Here is a 15,836-nt window from a genome sequence, read left to right as displayed (position 1 = left end):
AAACAATGGTTATATCTGTACACTTTAAAATACAATATGGAATTGTTAGGTATATTTAGACTCCAGTGGAGCTGTGGGTATAGATTAGAAATTGCATCATTCTTCTCTTAATTCTAAAAGGGGGCTGTATTTGTGCCTATTAAATAACACTTCTTCACTTGTGTCTGGTTCTGGTTGTATTTGTCTTTTTAGGAACATGATCAATAGAGTCCTTTTGAAGTTTTAAGAGAAGTTAGTTTGGTATCTCTAAAATAAAAGGATGCAATATTCACTTGGAGAGTTGACTGTGAACTTTGGAGAAAGACACTTCCAGTATCAACCCAGAGTATGGCTTGATAAAGTGAGAGGACAATAAAAAGGGGGAAGCAACCAACTACAGTGAAAACAGAGTATGGTCTAATGGATCATAGCTCTGAACCAAACCATCAATTTCTCTCCAATAGAGACTTCTATTTTTAAAATGTTGCCAGGCAAATCTGTTTTTGTCAATTTAAAATTAGTCTGCATATGTGTAATATATTATCCTAGGCTCTATAAAATATATTACAGAATTATTTCAGACTACTATCTAGGGTGTTAAGAGGATTAACCTTTGCAGGTTCCTGATTGCTGGTGAAGAATTTTGTGAAGTAGAAAAGTGAATGAAAGGATGTGTTAACTACTAAAAGTCCAGTTTTTTCTGAAGCTGGAAATCATCTGAATGCATTTCCATAAAATTTTTCTCTTACTTGTTAAAATTTTTCTATTAATTTTTGATTACTAAATGTTTGAAGTGATACAGTATTGTATTGGATTATTTTTAAGATACATCAGGAAGTATCTTCCTCTTGCATTTTCTAAATGGATAGGTTAAAATATGAAGGGACAATTGCACATATAATGATAGAATACAAGAGGAAAATTCCATAATATTTAGATTGTTAAATAAATGCATAATCTGTGCTTTTTGTTTCAGACTGTGAACAAGTACAGCCTCCGCTGTGGCTGCAGACTTTAATGAATGCTTGCAAGCAGGCGAGCAATTTCAGTGTTCAGGGTGTTACTATTTCCCTCGTGATGGACTTGGTTGGATTGACTCAATCTGTTGCTCTTGTCACTGGAGAAAATCTGAACAGTGTGGAAACTGCTCAGCCTCTTAGTCCTAACCAGGGAAGAGTGGCTGTCGTCATCAGACCTCCTCTTACTCAAGGCAATCTGAGATATATGGCTGAAAAGACAGACTTCTTCAAGGTTAGATGCAGTATCTCATTGCTGTTTTCTTTAGACTTTTTCTGTCTGGTGAAGAATAAGTCTTGGCCCCTTTACCATCCTTGATGTGCTAAACCAAATGTTCTTGCTGAATATTTTGATAACATTTGTAACCTGTGTTAGAATCTAAATGAAATACACAGTAAGTTTTTTTCCTGCAATTCTGTTACTGACCACTTGTGTGACATTCCTTACTTAATTGAATATTTTAAAGATACAAACAAAACCTGATTGAATAGCAGCATTAATCAGCAAAGGTATAAAACTGAGATGTGCATAGTGTAGGACTATGTAAACAATTTTTGCATTTGTGTAATTCCTGTAAGAAATCTTTTGCAAAAGATAATCAGCAGCAGGGTATATTATGTAGTTAATTATATTTCAATGAAAATTTATTTCTGTACTGACTCCTTAACAGGAGTTGTTTTTGTAGTAAGTTATTGCAGTTTTCTGAACACTTCCTTCTCTTCATACAAGAGGAACCATTTTACAGATTGCCTCTTGGTCACAGGGTGTCATCAGATGTGATGTCTCCCATTGTTGCATGGAGCAGAACAAGGCATGATAGTCATTCACTTGTGTCTTGCAACTTTTTCTTTTCGTGTACAAAGCATATAGCTTTAACTCTTTGGGACCAGCTGGGTGATGGAACTCCTCAGCATCATCAGAAGAGTGTGGAGCTTTTCTACCAGCTGCACAACCTCGTCCCATCTTCCAGCATTTGTGAAGATGTTATTAGTCAACAGCTGACTCACAGAGACAAGGCAAGTTGCTCATGTATTTACTTAAAGATGAGTAAAATATATACAGAAATATATTTAGATGAAGGACCCCTCAGAGGAGGGTATGAATAACTTCAATATTGAAAGAAATATTGCCTTACATTGTTTCACATGTTATTTTAGGTCTGTGATGAGTCTCCAGTTTCATGCTAGGCAACAGAGGTTTTTCACCATTCAGCAACAGGCTTATGCAGGAGACTTTCTCTCTTATCAAAGTTATGTGATGCCTCCCAATACTTAAAGCATGTGCTTAGTTTTTGCTGTTGTTAGTAGGAGTTCTTATCATGACAGGTACTTATTTTTTTTTTCCTCACCTAGAAATTTGTATCACATCGAGGCTGTCAATTTGACATTCAACTTGAGACCTGTGTAGTGCTTTAAATTTCAAGTATATGAGCAATTTTCACAGCTGCAGCAGTATGAATAGAAGGGAATTACTTGCTTACACGTTCTAGCAACTCATGGTTGTGTGACTTCAGGAGTGCTTACCTTTTTGCCCTTCTACCAGAGTTACCAGGTCAAGAAGAGTGAATGTGAGCCCGTCTGTCAATCAGTGCAGTTCACAGCTTGCCATATTGTTGAAATTGGTGATGATTTTTAGTGTCATTTAGGCTGCTCTGTAAACTGCTGTGACTGTGGATGTAGAACTTGGTTATTTCTGCCTACCTTCTGGAGAAAGCAGTAATTTCTTACATCTTCACAGCATGGATTGCAAGGGCTTACATGGAGTTATCTCTATGTGTTTGGGAATTGCTATTTTCACTCTATTCAGTAACTCAGTGTATTATTTTGTGTAACTATGCATTTTGCAGTAATCTTGTGGATTATTTTCCTGTGAGAAACATATTTTTCTAAATACAAGTGATGCTGTCTCTTTTGGTTTTTGTTTTTGGTGTGGAGAGGTTGTTCTATTTTTAGTTTGTTTCACATGAACTGTTTGTTTTTTTTTGTCATTTTCATAGCTTTTACCTAAAGTTTCCATTATTGTGGCAGATATTGGATAGATAAGAAGCTGTTGCAAAGCTTCTTAAGTTGTATGATGTAAACTAAGTCTGGAAGTACGTCAGATTGTTAAAAAAAAAAGTTGTTTTAACAGTTTTTAGTTTTGTCTCACTTTGGTTAAAGGTACAAATACCTACAGTTCATGTCCTATAACCATATATTCTAACAACAAACAAGTGAAAATCTTTGTCGTTGTGTCTTTGCTTATTTAGTAATTTAGTTTAAGCCCTTAGAGTACTCGAAGTAATTTTGATTATTTATTTGGTGTTGTCCTGATTGCTGTGCTTTGTTCACTCTTACTAAGGCTTACTAGCTTCCTTGTCTTTTTGGGTGAAGCTGTTTTTATACATGTGTTCAAGTCATATCACGACATTTGCTGTTGTTTGCAGCCTTGCTGGAATAACTCTTTGCCTGGATCAGCCTCAGTAAGGAGATAAACAGAACAATTCTTACTTTACACCATTTTTACCATAAAATATACTGAGCTGGATTTCAGTGATCCCTGTAGGTCCCTCCTAACTCAGGATATTCTATGATATTCTGCATATTATTGCTATGACTGTATTAGTCATTATGAATCCTTTGGGCAGTAAGCATGTCCTATTGGTCCAATTTGTTCCAGAGTTAAATTTACATGTTAGGGAAGAGCTTAATCTACATATCTAGCTAGAAAATTATTCTGTTTCTTTCTAGTATGGCAGTAATGGAATGAAAATAAGTTGAATAGAAAGAGACAGGCTAAACTTTAAAACTAAGGCAAGATGGAGATAGGAGAGAATCCTTTCATGGTACTTAATTGCTCATAGGCACCTATTGTTGGCTTCTACTGCTTTTAAGATTAAAAAATAGTACATAATCAAAGAAGTAAATTTCATTATCTCTTATATCATTTAGGATGCTGTATGACTTTCTTTTTCCAGTTCTTATCAGAAGTTTTACATTCTGACAGATCTAACTTATGGTTTGGTTCACAGAAAGTAAGAATGGAAGCTCATGCCAAGTTTGCAGTGCTATGGCATCTCACACGAGATCTTCATATTAACAAATCTTCTTCCTTTGGCCGCACCTTTGACAGGTTGGTGATTACAAGTCTGATTCAGTTGAAATAATTTTACTCCAAAATCTTTGACGGTATTATACGGGGCAACATAGGGCATTGAAAAATTGAAGAACTACAGTGTAGATGTGAGAGGAAGGAAGAAGGACAAAAAATGAATTTGTGGACAAGAATTTGTGTTAGACAAAATTGTTTTCACAGTGATGATTATGTAAGCTGTAAATTTTTCCTGGGAGCTATAAAGAGTGTGGGGAAGGAATGGTGACAATATTCATTGACCATCACTGTGCTGTATATTGAGTTTAATATCTGAGTTCTTGCTGTGTTTTAATGTAGGAGCAGGAGAGAGAAATCAACCCAGGATTGAATTATATTATGTAGAAAGTAACAGTAAAACTAAAAAAAACTTAAAAACCAAATAGCAAGCAAGTGCTAAAACATGAGTTCTTTTGTTTAATCTGTGTTTTGTGTAAGAGGTCATTTATGGCAAGCAGCAGAGGATTTCTGTTTTGTGTTCTGGTATTGGACTACCTTCTTAGAAAAGACTGAAGATCTGGACTCTGAACTGCTCGTGTCTTCCTCAGCTAGCGCAAATGTTGTGGAAAAGTGTTTATTTAGATTTTGTATTGCATACTTAGCTGTAAAGTGTAGAGTAAAAAGGTTATTTCTTTATCTTATGCTGTCACTCATTGCATAAATGGTGATAAATTCTGTGCATACAGCTAAAAGCTTATGTACTACTGGGGAATGTAAAACAGTAGGTAAAATTCAGAGTCCACTATATATATTGTTTTTCCTTGTCCGAAAAGGATTCTCAAGGCTAAAACTGTTAAGAAACTAATAGTTGTAGGAACTGCTGAATTGTCAAGTATATTTCTCCTCTCTATTCTTGAAGACAAGATCTTTGAATGTTTTATTTTCCATATATGTTTGTGAATTGGCTTTTAAAATTGTATATTTTTTAATGGCATACCACTTACAAGACAACCAAGGCTTGTTATGCTAATAGCTGTATAAATACTTGATCTTGCTACTATTAGAGCAACTGTTAAAAGTGACTTTGTTACTAGCTCTTCCTGCCCATTCCTTCATTGGACTAGACTAAAAAAAAAAGAGCAAGTTCAAAGTTTTGATTCCAAAGAAAATACTACTTTGTATGGAGAAGAGACTGGAGTATGTACCGACATTAAATTTGTCATGTATGAGATTAAAATGGGATTACTCTGTGAGTAGTGGACGATATCCACTGGATTGTTTCTTCTTTCCATTCTAGATCTTTGTTTATCATGCTGGACAGCCTCAATAGCTTGGATGGTTCTACTTGGTCAGTGGGACAAGCCTGGTTAAATCAAGTGCTTCAAAGACATGATATTGCAAGGGTTCTTGAACCTTTGCTCCTCCTGCTTCTCCATCCAAAAACTCAGCGAGTTTCAGTTCAGAGAGTACAGGCTGAATGTTACTGGACTAAATCTCCCAATCACCCTGAAGAAGAAAATGAAAAGCAGTTCATGCAGAAGTTCAGCTGTGCTGATGGTATGTACACAAGAAGCCTGTAGGAAGTTTCTTGATTTCTTTGCTTGCTGTTTACATGCAATGTTGAAATCATAGTAGAAATTTTTGAGGGTAACTGAAAAAACTGTTGGAATAACTATGGCTTATATTTGCATTTGTGTGGTATTTTCCTAATTCAAGTTTGTGTGCCCCAAGTACTGTTTAAAGTTGTATTGTTTTTACATTAAAATGATACGCAAGTATTTTAATGCAGAGCATTTTGTTACATCTTACTGAGTCTTGGTAGAACATAAGAATATGGCTTGACGCTTAACCAAGAAATTAAACATTTTTATGGATGATGTGGGGCTGGCTGAAAGCCTACCAAAAAGTTTTGAAGGTGTTTGCATGTATTGCATAATTTTAGTTTAGAATTTACTAATTCTGTTTCTTGTGAAAATGAAAGCAGATAAGACTGCATAATGCTTCATGGAGAATTATGTTGTTTTGCTCAGGTATACTGCTAAAACAATTTTGCTTTGTTTTTGCGAACTTGTCATTTGCTTATTAACATATTTTTTCTTCTGTGAAATAGAAAGACACTCTTTATCCTGCCTTCATAATTTGAAGTCTCAATAATAGTTTAAATTCCAAATTTTAATTCTGAATTCTTATTCTGAAGAACAAAATCTTATATGTATGCATTTTTCTGTGTTCTTCAAGCATTCTCCCACATGCCTGTAAGCCAAGGACAACTTATTATACCTAAAGAAGGCAATGAGAAGCAACTTGGTGTGGATGAAATGGAGAACTTCAGCCTGACTGTCAATCCTCTGAGTGACAGGCTTTCCTTGTTAAGTACCAGCAGTGAGACCATACCAATGGTTGTGTCTGATTTTGATCTTCCTGATCATCAGGCTGAAATACTGCAGAGTTCTGACTCTGGCTGTTCTCAGTCATCTACTGGAGACAACATCAGTTATGAAGTGGAAACAGAAAGCCTGAGTGCTCAAGATAGCTCTCAGACTCTGAAAGAAGACTCACCTGATGAAATTGTGCAACAAGTGGTTACAGACCTTATATGCAAAGTTGTAAGTGGTCTTGGAGAAGAAGTTGAATCGGTTAAAGACAGTCTGCACTCTGAGGATGCTTCATGTAAATTCAGCTCATTGGATAGCTCTGTAGAGGTTACAAAAAGTGATGATCAAAATATTCAAAGTAGCCAAAGTAGTTTACTTAGTAATGACAGCTCACAGTTACTATCAGCCTCAACTGAGACTGGACTTGAGAGCTTAGGAGATGAAATGTCAAGAAATAACTCTTCACCTTGTATTGCAGAAAGTCAGCAATCCTTCTCTGATCTTACTCTTTCTTCCACTGAATCAAAGTCTAGAAAACATAGCCACAGTAGTATTCAGTTCAGCTTTAAAGGAAAGCAACCAGAAAAAATGTCAGAAAAAGAAACAATTGTTAAAGAGGCTGGTAAGCAACCAGGTGCAAAACCTAAGGTAAAGATAGCCAAAAAGAAAGATGAAGAGAAGAAGAAAGCACAAACAGAAAAGCTTAAACAAACAAATGTCTTCTTTAGTGATGGTCTTGATTTAGAAAATTGGTACAGTTGTGGAGAAGGAGAAATTTCAGAAATAGAAAGTGATGTTGGATCCCCAGGAATGCGAAAATCTCCTAACTTCAATATCCATCCGCTGTATCAGCATGTGCTGCTTTATCTCCAGTTGTATGACTCTTCAAGGACATTGTATGCTTTTTCTGCAATTAAGGCAATTCTGAAAACAAATCCCTCAGCTTTTGTAAGTGCCATCTCCACTACCAGTGTCAACAATGCATACACTCCTCAGCTTTCATTGCTCCAAAATCTTCTAGCCAGGCATCGAATATCTGTAATGGGCAAGGATTTCTATAGTCACATCCCAGTTGATTCTAACCATAACTTTCGGAGCTCTATGTACATAGAAATTCTCATCTCCTTGTGTCTATACTACATGCGGAGCCATTATCCAACTCACGTTAAAGTAACCTCACAAGACCTCATAGGAAACCGCAACATGCAGATGATGAGTATAGAAATTCTGACACTCCTCTTTGCTGAGTTGGCAAAAGTGATAGAAAGCTCTGCCAAGGGCTTTCCTAGTTTTATTTCAGACATGTTGTCCAAGTGCAAGGTTCAGAAGGTGATCCTGCATTGTCTGCTGTCTTCTATCTTCAGTGCCCAGAAATGGCACAGTGAAAAGATAGCTGGAAAAAACATAGTGGCTGTAGAAGAAGGCTTCTCTGAAGACAGCCTTATAAATTTTTCTGAGGATGAGTTTGACAATGGTAGTACTCTGCAGTCACAACTTCTGAAAGTACTTCAGCGGCTGATTGTGCTGGAACACAGAGTAATGACTGTGCCTGAGGAAAATGAAACTGTGTTTGACTTTGTCATAACAGACCTGGAGCACATTGGTCCCCAGCAGCCGATGACTTCTCTGCAGTATTTACATTCCCAGCCAATAACCTGCCAAGGCATGTTTCTGTGTGCAGTGATACGAGCTTTGCACCAGCACTGTGCCTGTAAAATGCATCCCCAGTGGATTGGCCTTATCACTTCTACGTTGCCTTACATGGGAAAAGTTCTTCAAAGGGTGGTTGTTTCAGTGACTCTTCAGCTCTGCAGGAACTTGGATAATTTAATTCAGCAGTATAAATATGAAACTGGATTATCTGATAATAGGTATGTTGATGTAGAGGTATAATTTTTTTAACTGAATTTGATTGTTTTGAATTACTCTGCTGTCAGATTAACTCATTAAAAAAAAAATTACTCTTCTTTTAGGCCTCTCTGGATGGCATCAGTCACTCCCCCAGATATGGTTCTCACTTTATTAGAAGGGATCACAACAATAATTCATTACTGCCTCCTGGATCCATCTACACAGTATCATCAGGTGAACTTATCTGCGTGTCTGAGACATTCCTAGGCAATTCATGTCAAATCAAGTACTGTGATTATATTAGCAGTTATGAAGATCTGGGTGACAAAAATAACAAATATATTGTCTTAGCTATAAATATGGGGGTTTACTGACAATACAAACAGAAAACCACGTTTCTTTGGATGATACTTTTAAGAGAATACTCTTATATTTCTTTGCTTGTTTTGGTTTTCTGTTACCCTCTAATAACAGAAGTTTAATTCCTTAACTTTAAGACCTTTAAAATTCCACTTTATAGAGCTGCCTTTGTTGTGTTCACCTTGCAATATGTCTAAACATTATCCTTCTGTTCCTTCTGTATATTTACAATTTTTCTTTTTAGTCAAGCAGTATTTTTAGATCTGATATTCTGAGCATAGTCTCTCTTAAGAATTTGGTCCAGGTTCCATGAGACACTTTTGCCCTTTTTCTCAGTTATCTTGTTTTTGTGCTTTTTCACCATTATTACACCCCTTTGCTTTCCATTCATTTAAAAGTGACTGAAAGTAGGTTTTGCTTATGTAAATAAATAATTTTGCCTAGAGTATTAGCTAGACTTACAATTCTGAAATAATTGTTTTGCAAAGGTATAGGCAGAGGGTACAAAATTGATTGCTATAGACATGAGACCTCCCATGTTCAGAGTACATTTTATATTGCCCAACTCAACAAAAGTTTCTCTATTATTTTAAAAGTCTCAAAGCTGTACATATTTTAAGAATTAATGAAAAAATTATGAAAAAGAGTTAAGGTTGAAAGCTCCCATGTTACGTAAGCCAAAACTTTCTTTATTTTAAATATGCTGTTTATGTTCTTCTCTATCTCCTCTCCTCTTCTCTCCCACTAGCTTTTGGTTAATGTAGATCAGAAGCATTTGGTTGAAGCACGTAATGGGATCCTCTCTATCTTGCATATGATCATGTCTTCTGTGACTTTACTGTGGAGCATCCTGCACCTTGCAGATTCTTCAGAGAAAACTACTGCTGCTGCGGCTGCATCCATCACCACTATTAATCTTGGGTCACCTAAGGTTAGAACATCAGGGATAATATCATTTAAATTGTTCGTTAATATCTTCATTAAAATAATTTCAATCCTCTTCCCTTAAATCTAAATTGAATTTTTATGCCTTTGTCCTCATCTACTCACTCACCACAAAAAATAGGCTTTTATAAATGAGTATTGAGTATGCTTTTAAGCTAAAAATTATCAGTTCAGTGCAATATGTCACCTCTTTGCTTTCTGCAGAGAAAAGATTTTGAACTTAATGCTAAGATGCTTATCTGAAAGGGTATGTGTTCTGCTTTCGTATTTCAGAATTTGAGGCAACAGATTCTGGAACTTTTGGGTCCAATTTCAATGAATCATGGTGTTCACTTCATGGCTGCTATTGCATTTGTGTGGAATGAAAGGAGGCAAAACAAAAATACTTCAAGGACAAAGGTATGTTTATATTACAGTGGTCACTTCAAATAGTGCTAATACTTCTAAGTGATTTAGTGTTAGGAAGAAGAAAATTCAGACATTCCAGTGAAAAAATACAATAAAGTACGGACAATATTTGCATTTCTAATTAGCAACTGTACTGTCAGGGCGGTACCACTAGAATGGGATAATCTTCCTGAATTCTTCAGGGGAAGAGTAGGTGATACCAGGTCTCTAGATGAACTGTTAAGTGATAAAATTTCAATGCCATGAGGACAGCTGCCTTAGTTTTGGCATAGCCATTGTCTGTGTTGATAATCTGTGACATACATCTGGTACTTTTAGGTTATTCCTACAGCATGTGAGGAACAACTTCTGCTGGTTGAGCTGGTTCGCTCTATCAGTGTTATGAGAACAGAGACTGTCATACAGACAGTGAAAGAAGTTCTGAAGCAGCCTCCAGCCATAGCAAAGGACAAGGTATGGAAACTCTACAGATCCTATTGATTTACATGATGTCCTCTTGAAGCAGCTTAGAACACTGATGATATGGGTACTTCATTGACAAAGCTGAGCAGCACAATGTGAACATTTTCACTACATCTAAGAGATAAATGAAAAATATAACTTTATAGAGGGATGTCTGAAAGGGCATTTTTAGTGTTCTATTAAATTAAGCTATATGTTTAGGCATTGCAGTAACATTATAGCATTGTCAATTTTACCCTAGTGAGGGGAAAAAAAAGCCACTTCTTTCTGATAACACAGGTTTCATATCTTTTTCTAGAAGCATCTTTCGCTGGAAGTCTGCATGTTGCAGTTTTTCTATGCTTATACTCAAAGGTGAGAAAACAAACCCAATTTTATTTCTGTCATCAGGAAACAGATAATCAACTTGAATATTTTACATCTTTTTGTCACAGGATGATCAATAGTCTGTGTAATATAAATAGTGAAGAAAGAATGGGTTTGATCTGTAGGTTTGTTAAAAAAGGTGGTTTATTTTGTGAGTTCCATAGTACTGCATCACCTTTCTTCCTCCACCTAAAAATCCTGCATGTAATCTGCCCAAAGAAAGCTGATCTTAATTGTGCTGTAACTCATTCATGCCATTCCAGCTTTGTAATGAAAAGCATCTTTTAAGAATGCTGTTCTTCTACCTTCAACTGTTTCTTAATGGCTTGATATAGCAACCTCGTATTAAAAGAAGCTGTAAGGGTGTTGATTCCAAATATCTGACAGCAGAGATGCGATGTAAAAAGAAATTGGGGGAATACCTGAGGGAGATGATGTTTTCATCATTGACATTGCTGCTGTCTCTTCCTTAGGATTCCAGTGACCAGCTTAGTAGACAGCTGGGCAGCCCTGCTGCTTCTGTTAAAGGATTCCATACAGGTTGGTCTTCCAGCCCCAGGACAGTTTCTCATACTTGGGTAAGTGCTTCTGGTATTTGCAATTTTCAAATATGCTTAAATGTAGGTGTGTGAAATTATTCTGAAGTATTAGTGTTTCTAAATCTGTCCCTTACTTTTGACTCATAGAGTTATTGCCTAAGTTCTGTGGGCCTTATCAAATTAGTTTCTTCTCTGAGGAATGGCTACATATATTAAATTTTATATTATAGTGTATGATATAAGCCACAACCTCACCTTAATGATTATTTCAGTGATTCAGGCTCTTTAAGCAACAGATGTAAGTTTCTGATTTTTCCTAAAAAATAACAACAATGACTATTTCTTAGGTATTTGAAGCCCACTAGAGTGGGCTGAATTCTCACCATGGAAACAGTTTGTGGACTGTTAGAAATATAACTTTGAATATATTTTCTGTATAATGCTTCAAGGATGATTTTCTTCAATATTTTGAGTTTAACTTCCCTAGTAAACTGTCTCTGAAGATATTTTTGTATATAATCAAGTAAAACCTGTTCTTGTTAAACTCTTATGATAAAAATTAACTTAAGGAACTTGAAAAGATGTTTCCTGGAATATTGATAAGTAGCAATCCCTGTGTGTTTAGTAATTAAATATTGCACAAATAAATGTCTTCAGATTTGTCCTAACTCTGAAAACTGCTGAATCATGTATCATGAGAAGAAAATCCATATTCAACTTCTGTATTTTTTCAGTGTTCTTAATGAGTTCATCATGAAAAACCCAAGTCTGGAGAATAAGAAAGATCAAAGAGATCTACAGGTAAGAAATTTGCTGTATGTGTCTTTTTAAAATAACTGAACAATAAACCATAGAATCAGAGACCTGGGTTGGAAAGGGCCTTACGATCATCCAGTTCCCAGCACAGGAAGGATACTGACCTCTTGGAGCAAGTCCAGAGGAGGGCCACCAAGCTGATTAGAGCAGCCTCTCTTAAGAGAAAAGGCTGAAGGAATTTGGTTTGTTCAGCCTGGAAAAGTGAAGGCTTCCAGTACCTGGAGGAAGCCACAAGAAAGATGGAGAGGGTCTGTTTACAAGAACATGCAGTGACAGGACAAGGAGGAATGGCTTCAAAGTGAGATTATGTTCAGATTAGATATTAGGAAAAAAATCTGTACTGTGAAGGTGGTGAGGCCCAGGAACTGCTTACCCAGAAAAGTTGCAGTTGCTGTCACTAGAATGGTTTAAGGCCACTTGGATGAGGTTCTGAACAGCTGGTTTAGTCTAAGGTGTCCATGTCCATGGCAGTGGGGTTGGAACTGGATGCTCGAATGTACTAGAAATATTTGATATCAGGTCTGTAGTATGAAACTACTCTTTAATATCTTCTCCTTATATTTACAATTTTTTGAAAAAACTCTCCTTTTCTGTGAAGATATTAATCACTGGTAATATAGAAATTATTTGAAAGCAATTCTATATGTGGTTATATGGATTTTCTACATGTCAGGACAATGAATACAGCCCCTCTGCACAAAGTTCTTAACATGTTTGGGGTTTTTTCTACCAGGATGTAACACACAAGATAGTGGATGCCATTGGGGCAATTGCTGGTTCTTCCCTGGAACAGACCACTTGGCTAAGACGAAACTTAGAGGTTAAGCCTTCCCCCAAGATTATGGTTGATGGAAACAACTTAGAATCAGATGTTGAAGGTAGATTCATTTTCATCTTTATTTAAAACAAAACATTAATTTTCATGCTAAAATTAATCAAGAGAACACCTTTGCTATATTTGAATATATGTAAAATTCTTCAGTATTGTTCTAGCACTAATGTGTCTGGAAAGCTTGTGCATCTTCAAAATGCTTATTTTTAAAATATGCTTTAAGGTAAATAATGGCTTGAGAAAGCTAACTTTGGACATTTTTTTTATTATTATTATTATCTTCATTTAGATATGCTGTCTCCAGCAATGGAAACTTCAAATATAACTCCATCTGTTTATAGTGTCCATGCGTTGACCTTACTTTCTGAGGTAAATGTTTCCTTGGAGATAATGAATAGTGTCTTTTAATAAACTTCTATATTGTGAAAAGTTTTGGACTAGAAGCTTGGAGAAAGAGATTTAATGGGAAACACTGGTGTGAACGGATTCTGGGTCTTGCCACATAAAAGTTTGTTACTAACCCATTGAGATGGATGAGGTATAAAGCATGGCCTTTCAGATGTCTGGTATAGCCAGCCTTTTTGATTGTAAGCTTTGTGTGTTTATCTTTGTGTTACATCTTCTTTACTGCTGATAATTACAGTCAGTCTTTGCATTCTTTCTTTGTTAGTAGTTTATTCTCTAGAGTGCTTTAACTAGGAATTTGTGCTTCGGTGCTTTTACCTTAAATGTGTTATAAAAATGATGGAATCTTTATACTCTGGATTTTGCATAGTACCTGAAATGTGATCACTTCTATCATAAACTTGAATGTTCAGTAAAGAACATTACACACAAAAAAAAATACTGAATGATATGTAAAAACCAATTTGAGAATGCATTATAACATATCTTCCTCTCATTTTATAGGTTTTGGCTCATCTCCTGGACATGGTTTTCTACAGTGATGAAAAAGAGAGAGTTATTCCTTTGCTTGTAAATATTATGCACTATGTTGTGCCCTACCTCCGTAATCACAGGTATCTTTAGTTTATTGAATTGATATAGATGCCTACAGCCAGTAGAAATTTGGATGGTGGCACTTAAGTTAAAACAGGCATGTTAAGGATTAGATGTCTGTCAAACTTCTATAGAGCAACAATTCAAAATTGGTTTATGTGACGTTTTCTTTGTTTAGTGCTCACAACGCATCCAGCTATCGAGCTTGTGTCCAGTTATTAAGCAGTCTTAGTGGATATCAGTATACAAGGAGAGCATGGAAAAAGGAAGCCTTTGACCTCTTTATGGATTCCAGTTTCTTCCAGATGGATGCTTCCTGTGTTAACCAGTAAGACTTTACTCTTCTTGTTTATATGGATGGCCCTTACAAATTTCATGTGTCCCATTAACATAGGGACTAAAATTTCCCAATAGATCTTTACAGAGAGAAATAGAGATTTTCTGTGGTTTAGGTTACCACATGAAATATGAAACTGATATGAGGTATATTTCTATGCACAAATCTATTTTTAAAAATAATTCTCTTAAAATTAAAAAAAAATTGTGAGGAAAGCATGGATAGCATTTTGTAGAAACATAGAATGATTTGCATTGCAAGAGACCTTAAAGATGGTCTAGTTCTAATACACCTGCCATGGGCAGGGACACCTTCCACTAGACCAGTTTGCTCAGAGCCCCATCCAGCCTGGCCTTGAACACTTCAAGGGATGGGACATCCACAGCTTCACCAGTCAGCCTGTGCCAGGACACCACCACCCTCACAATAAATTTAGATGCTTCCTAGTATCTAAATCTGTCCTCTTTAAAAGTGGGATTACTTTACTTTAAAAGTAATTCCTTCTTGTCCTATCACTCCATGCCCTTGTAAAAAGTCTCTTTCAGCTTTCTGGAGGCTCTTTAGGTTACTGGAAAGCTTCCAGAATATCTCCCTGAAGCCTTCTCTTTACCAGTCTGAACAACCCCAACTCTCAGCCTGTCTTCATAGGAGAGGTGCTCCAGCCCTGTGATTATCTTTGTGGCCCTCCCATGGACCTCTTCAAAGGAGTCCACATCCTTCTTATGCTGGGGGTCCCAGTGCTGGATGCAATATTCCAAGTGGGGTCTTACCAGAGCAGAATAGACAAGCAGAATCACCTCCCTTGATCTCTTGGCCACGCTCTTGGTGCAAACCTGGATGCAGTTGCCCTTCTGGGCTGTGAGCACACATTGGCAGATAAAATTCAGTTTTTCATCTTCATCCACCGTCAGCCACAAGTCCTCAAAGCTGTTCATTTCAGTATTCATTTTGTGCCCAGCCAGTATTTGTGCTTGGAATTGCTCTGACCATTCTGCAGGACCTTGCACTTGGCCTCATACATCATAATGTTTGTATGGGCCCACTTCTTAAAACTGTTAGGGTCCCTCTGAATGGCATCCCTTATTTTCTTGGAGAAAGGGGTTGAAGAAACACAGTTTCAGATCAAATAACACCAAGTAAATGGTACCTTATGAGGCAGAGAGCTTGGATTAGAAGCTTTAGCCTAAACAGAAAGAGCAGAAAAACTTTGCAAATGTTCCTGAAAATTCTTGCTTTTTTCTTGCTTTTCTGATTTGTGTATGATTTTTCTCTTTTAGTTGGAGAGCTATTATGGATAATTTGATGACACATGACAAAACCACGTTCAGAGATTTGATGAGTAAGTATTGATATAGTGGTGACTTCTCTCCAGTATAAACATTAAATAAATGAAAAATAAGTATCTTAAAGAAAACACTTTTTCAACACTTCTTCCAATTTGATTTATTCAGTGTTTTTCATGTTTTCTTTGACTATATGTT

At 36.4% G+C, this 15,836-nt stretch overlaps 1 protein-coding gene across 2 annotated transcripts in view; it reads left to right on the top strand.

The window, feature by feature from the left end:
- The window catches only part of DOP1A (DOP1 leucine zipper like protein A), a 50,233-nt gene that overhangs the window by 22,844 nt on the left and 11,553 nt on the right, over positions 1–15,836 (top strand). For both annotated transcript variants that reach the window (XM_066547381.1, XM_066547379.1), the window contains exons 15-31: positions 956–1,230; positions 1,860–2,012; positions 4,007–4,107; positions 5,363–5,622; positions 6,304–8,311; positions 8,414–8,525; positions 9,400–9,582; positions 9,870–9,995; positions 10,323–10,457; positions 10,765–10,820; positions 11,306–11,410; positions 12,106–12,172; positions 12,921–13,065; positions 13,309–13,388; positions 13,929–14,038; positions 14,197–14,346; positions 15,633–15,694. In XM_066547381.1, coding sequence (XP_066403478.1) covers positions 956–1,230; positions 1,860–2,012; positions 4,007–4,107; positions 5,363–5,622; positions 6,304–8,311; positions 8,414–8,525; positions 9,400–9,582; positions 9,870–9,995; positions 10,323–10,457; positions 10,765–10,820; positions 11,306–11,410; positions 12,106–12,172; positions 12,921–13,065; positions 13,309–13,388; positions 13,929–14,038; positions 14,197–14,346; positions 15,633–15,694 — 4,128 coding nt within the window. The remainder of the gene's footprint in view (positions 1–955; positions 1,231–1,859; positions 2,013–4,006; positions 4,108–5,362; positions 5,623–6,303; positions 8,312–8,413; positions 8,526–9,399; positions 9,583–9,869; positions 9,996–10,322; positions 10,458–10,764; positions 10,821–11,305; positions 11,411–12,105; positions 12,173–12,920; positions 13,066–13,308; positions 13,389–13,928; positions 14,039–14,196; positions 14,347–15,632; positions 15,695–15,836) is intronic.

The sequence above is a fragment of the Molothrus aeneus genome, chromosome 3 (assembly GCF_037042795.1).
Source record: "Molothrus aeneus isolate 106 chromosome 3, BPBGC_Maene_1.0, whole genome shotgun sequence".
Taxonomy (NCBI): domain Eukaryota; kingdom Metazoa; phylum Chordata; class Aves; order Passeriformes; family Icteridae; genus Molothrus; species Molothrus aeneus.
The sequence above is the reverse complement of the archived record's forward strand: the minus strand, read 5'-3'. Positions and strand labels throughout refer to the sequence as shown.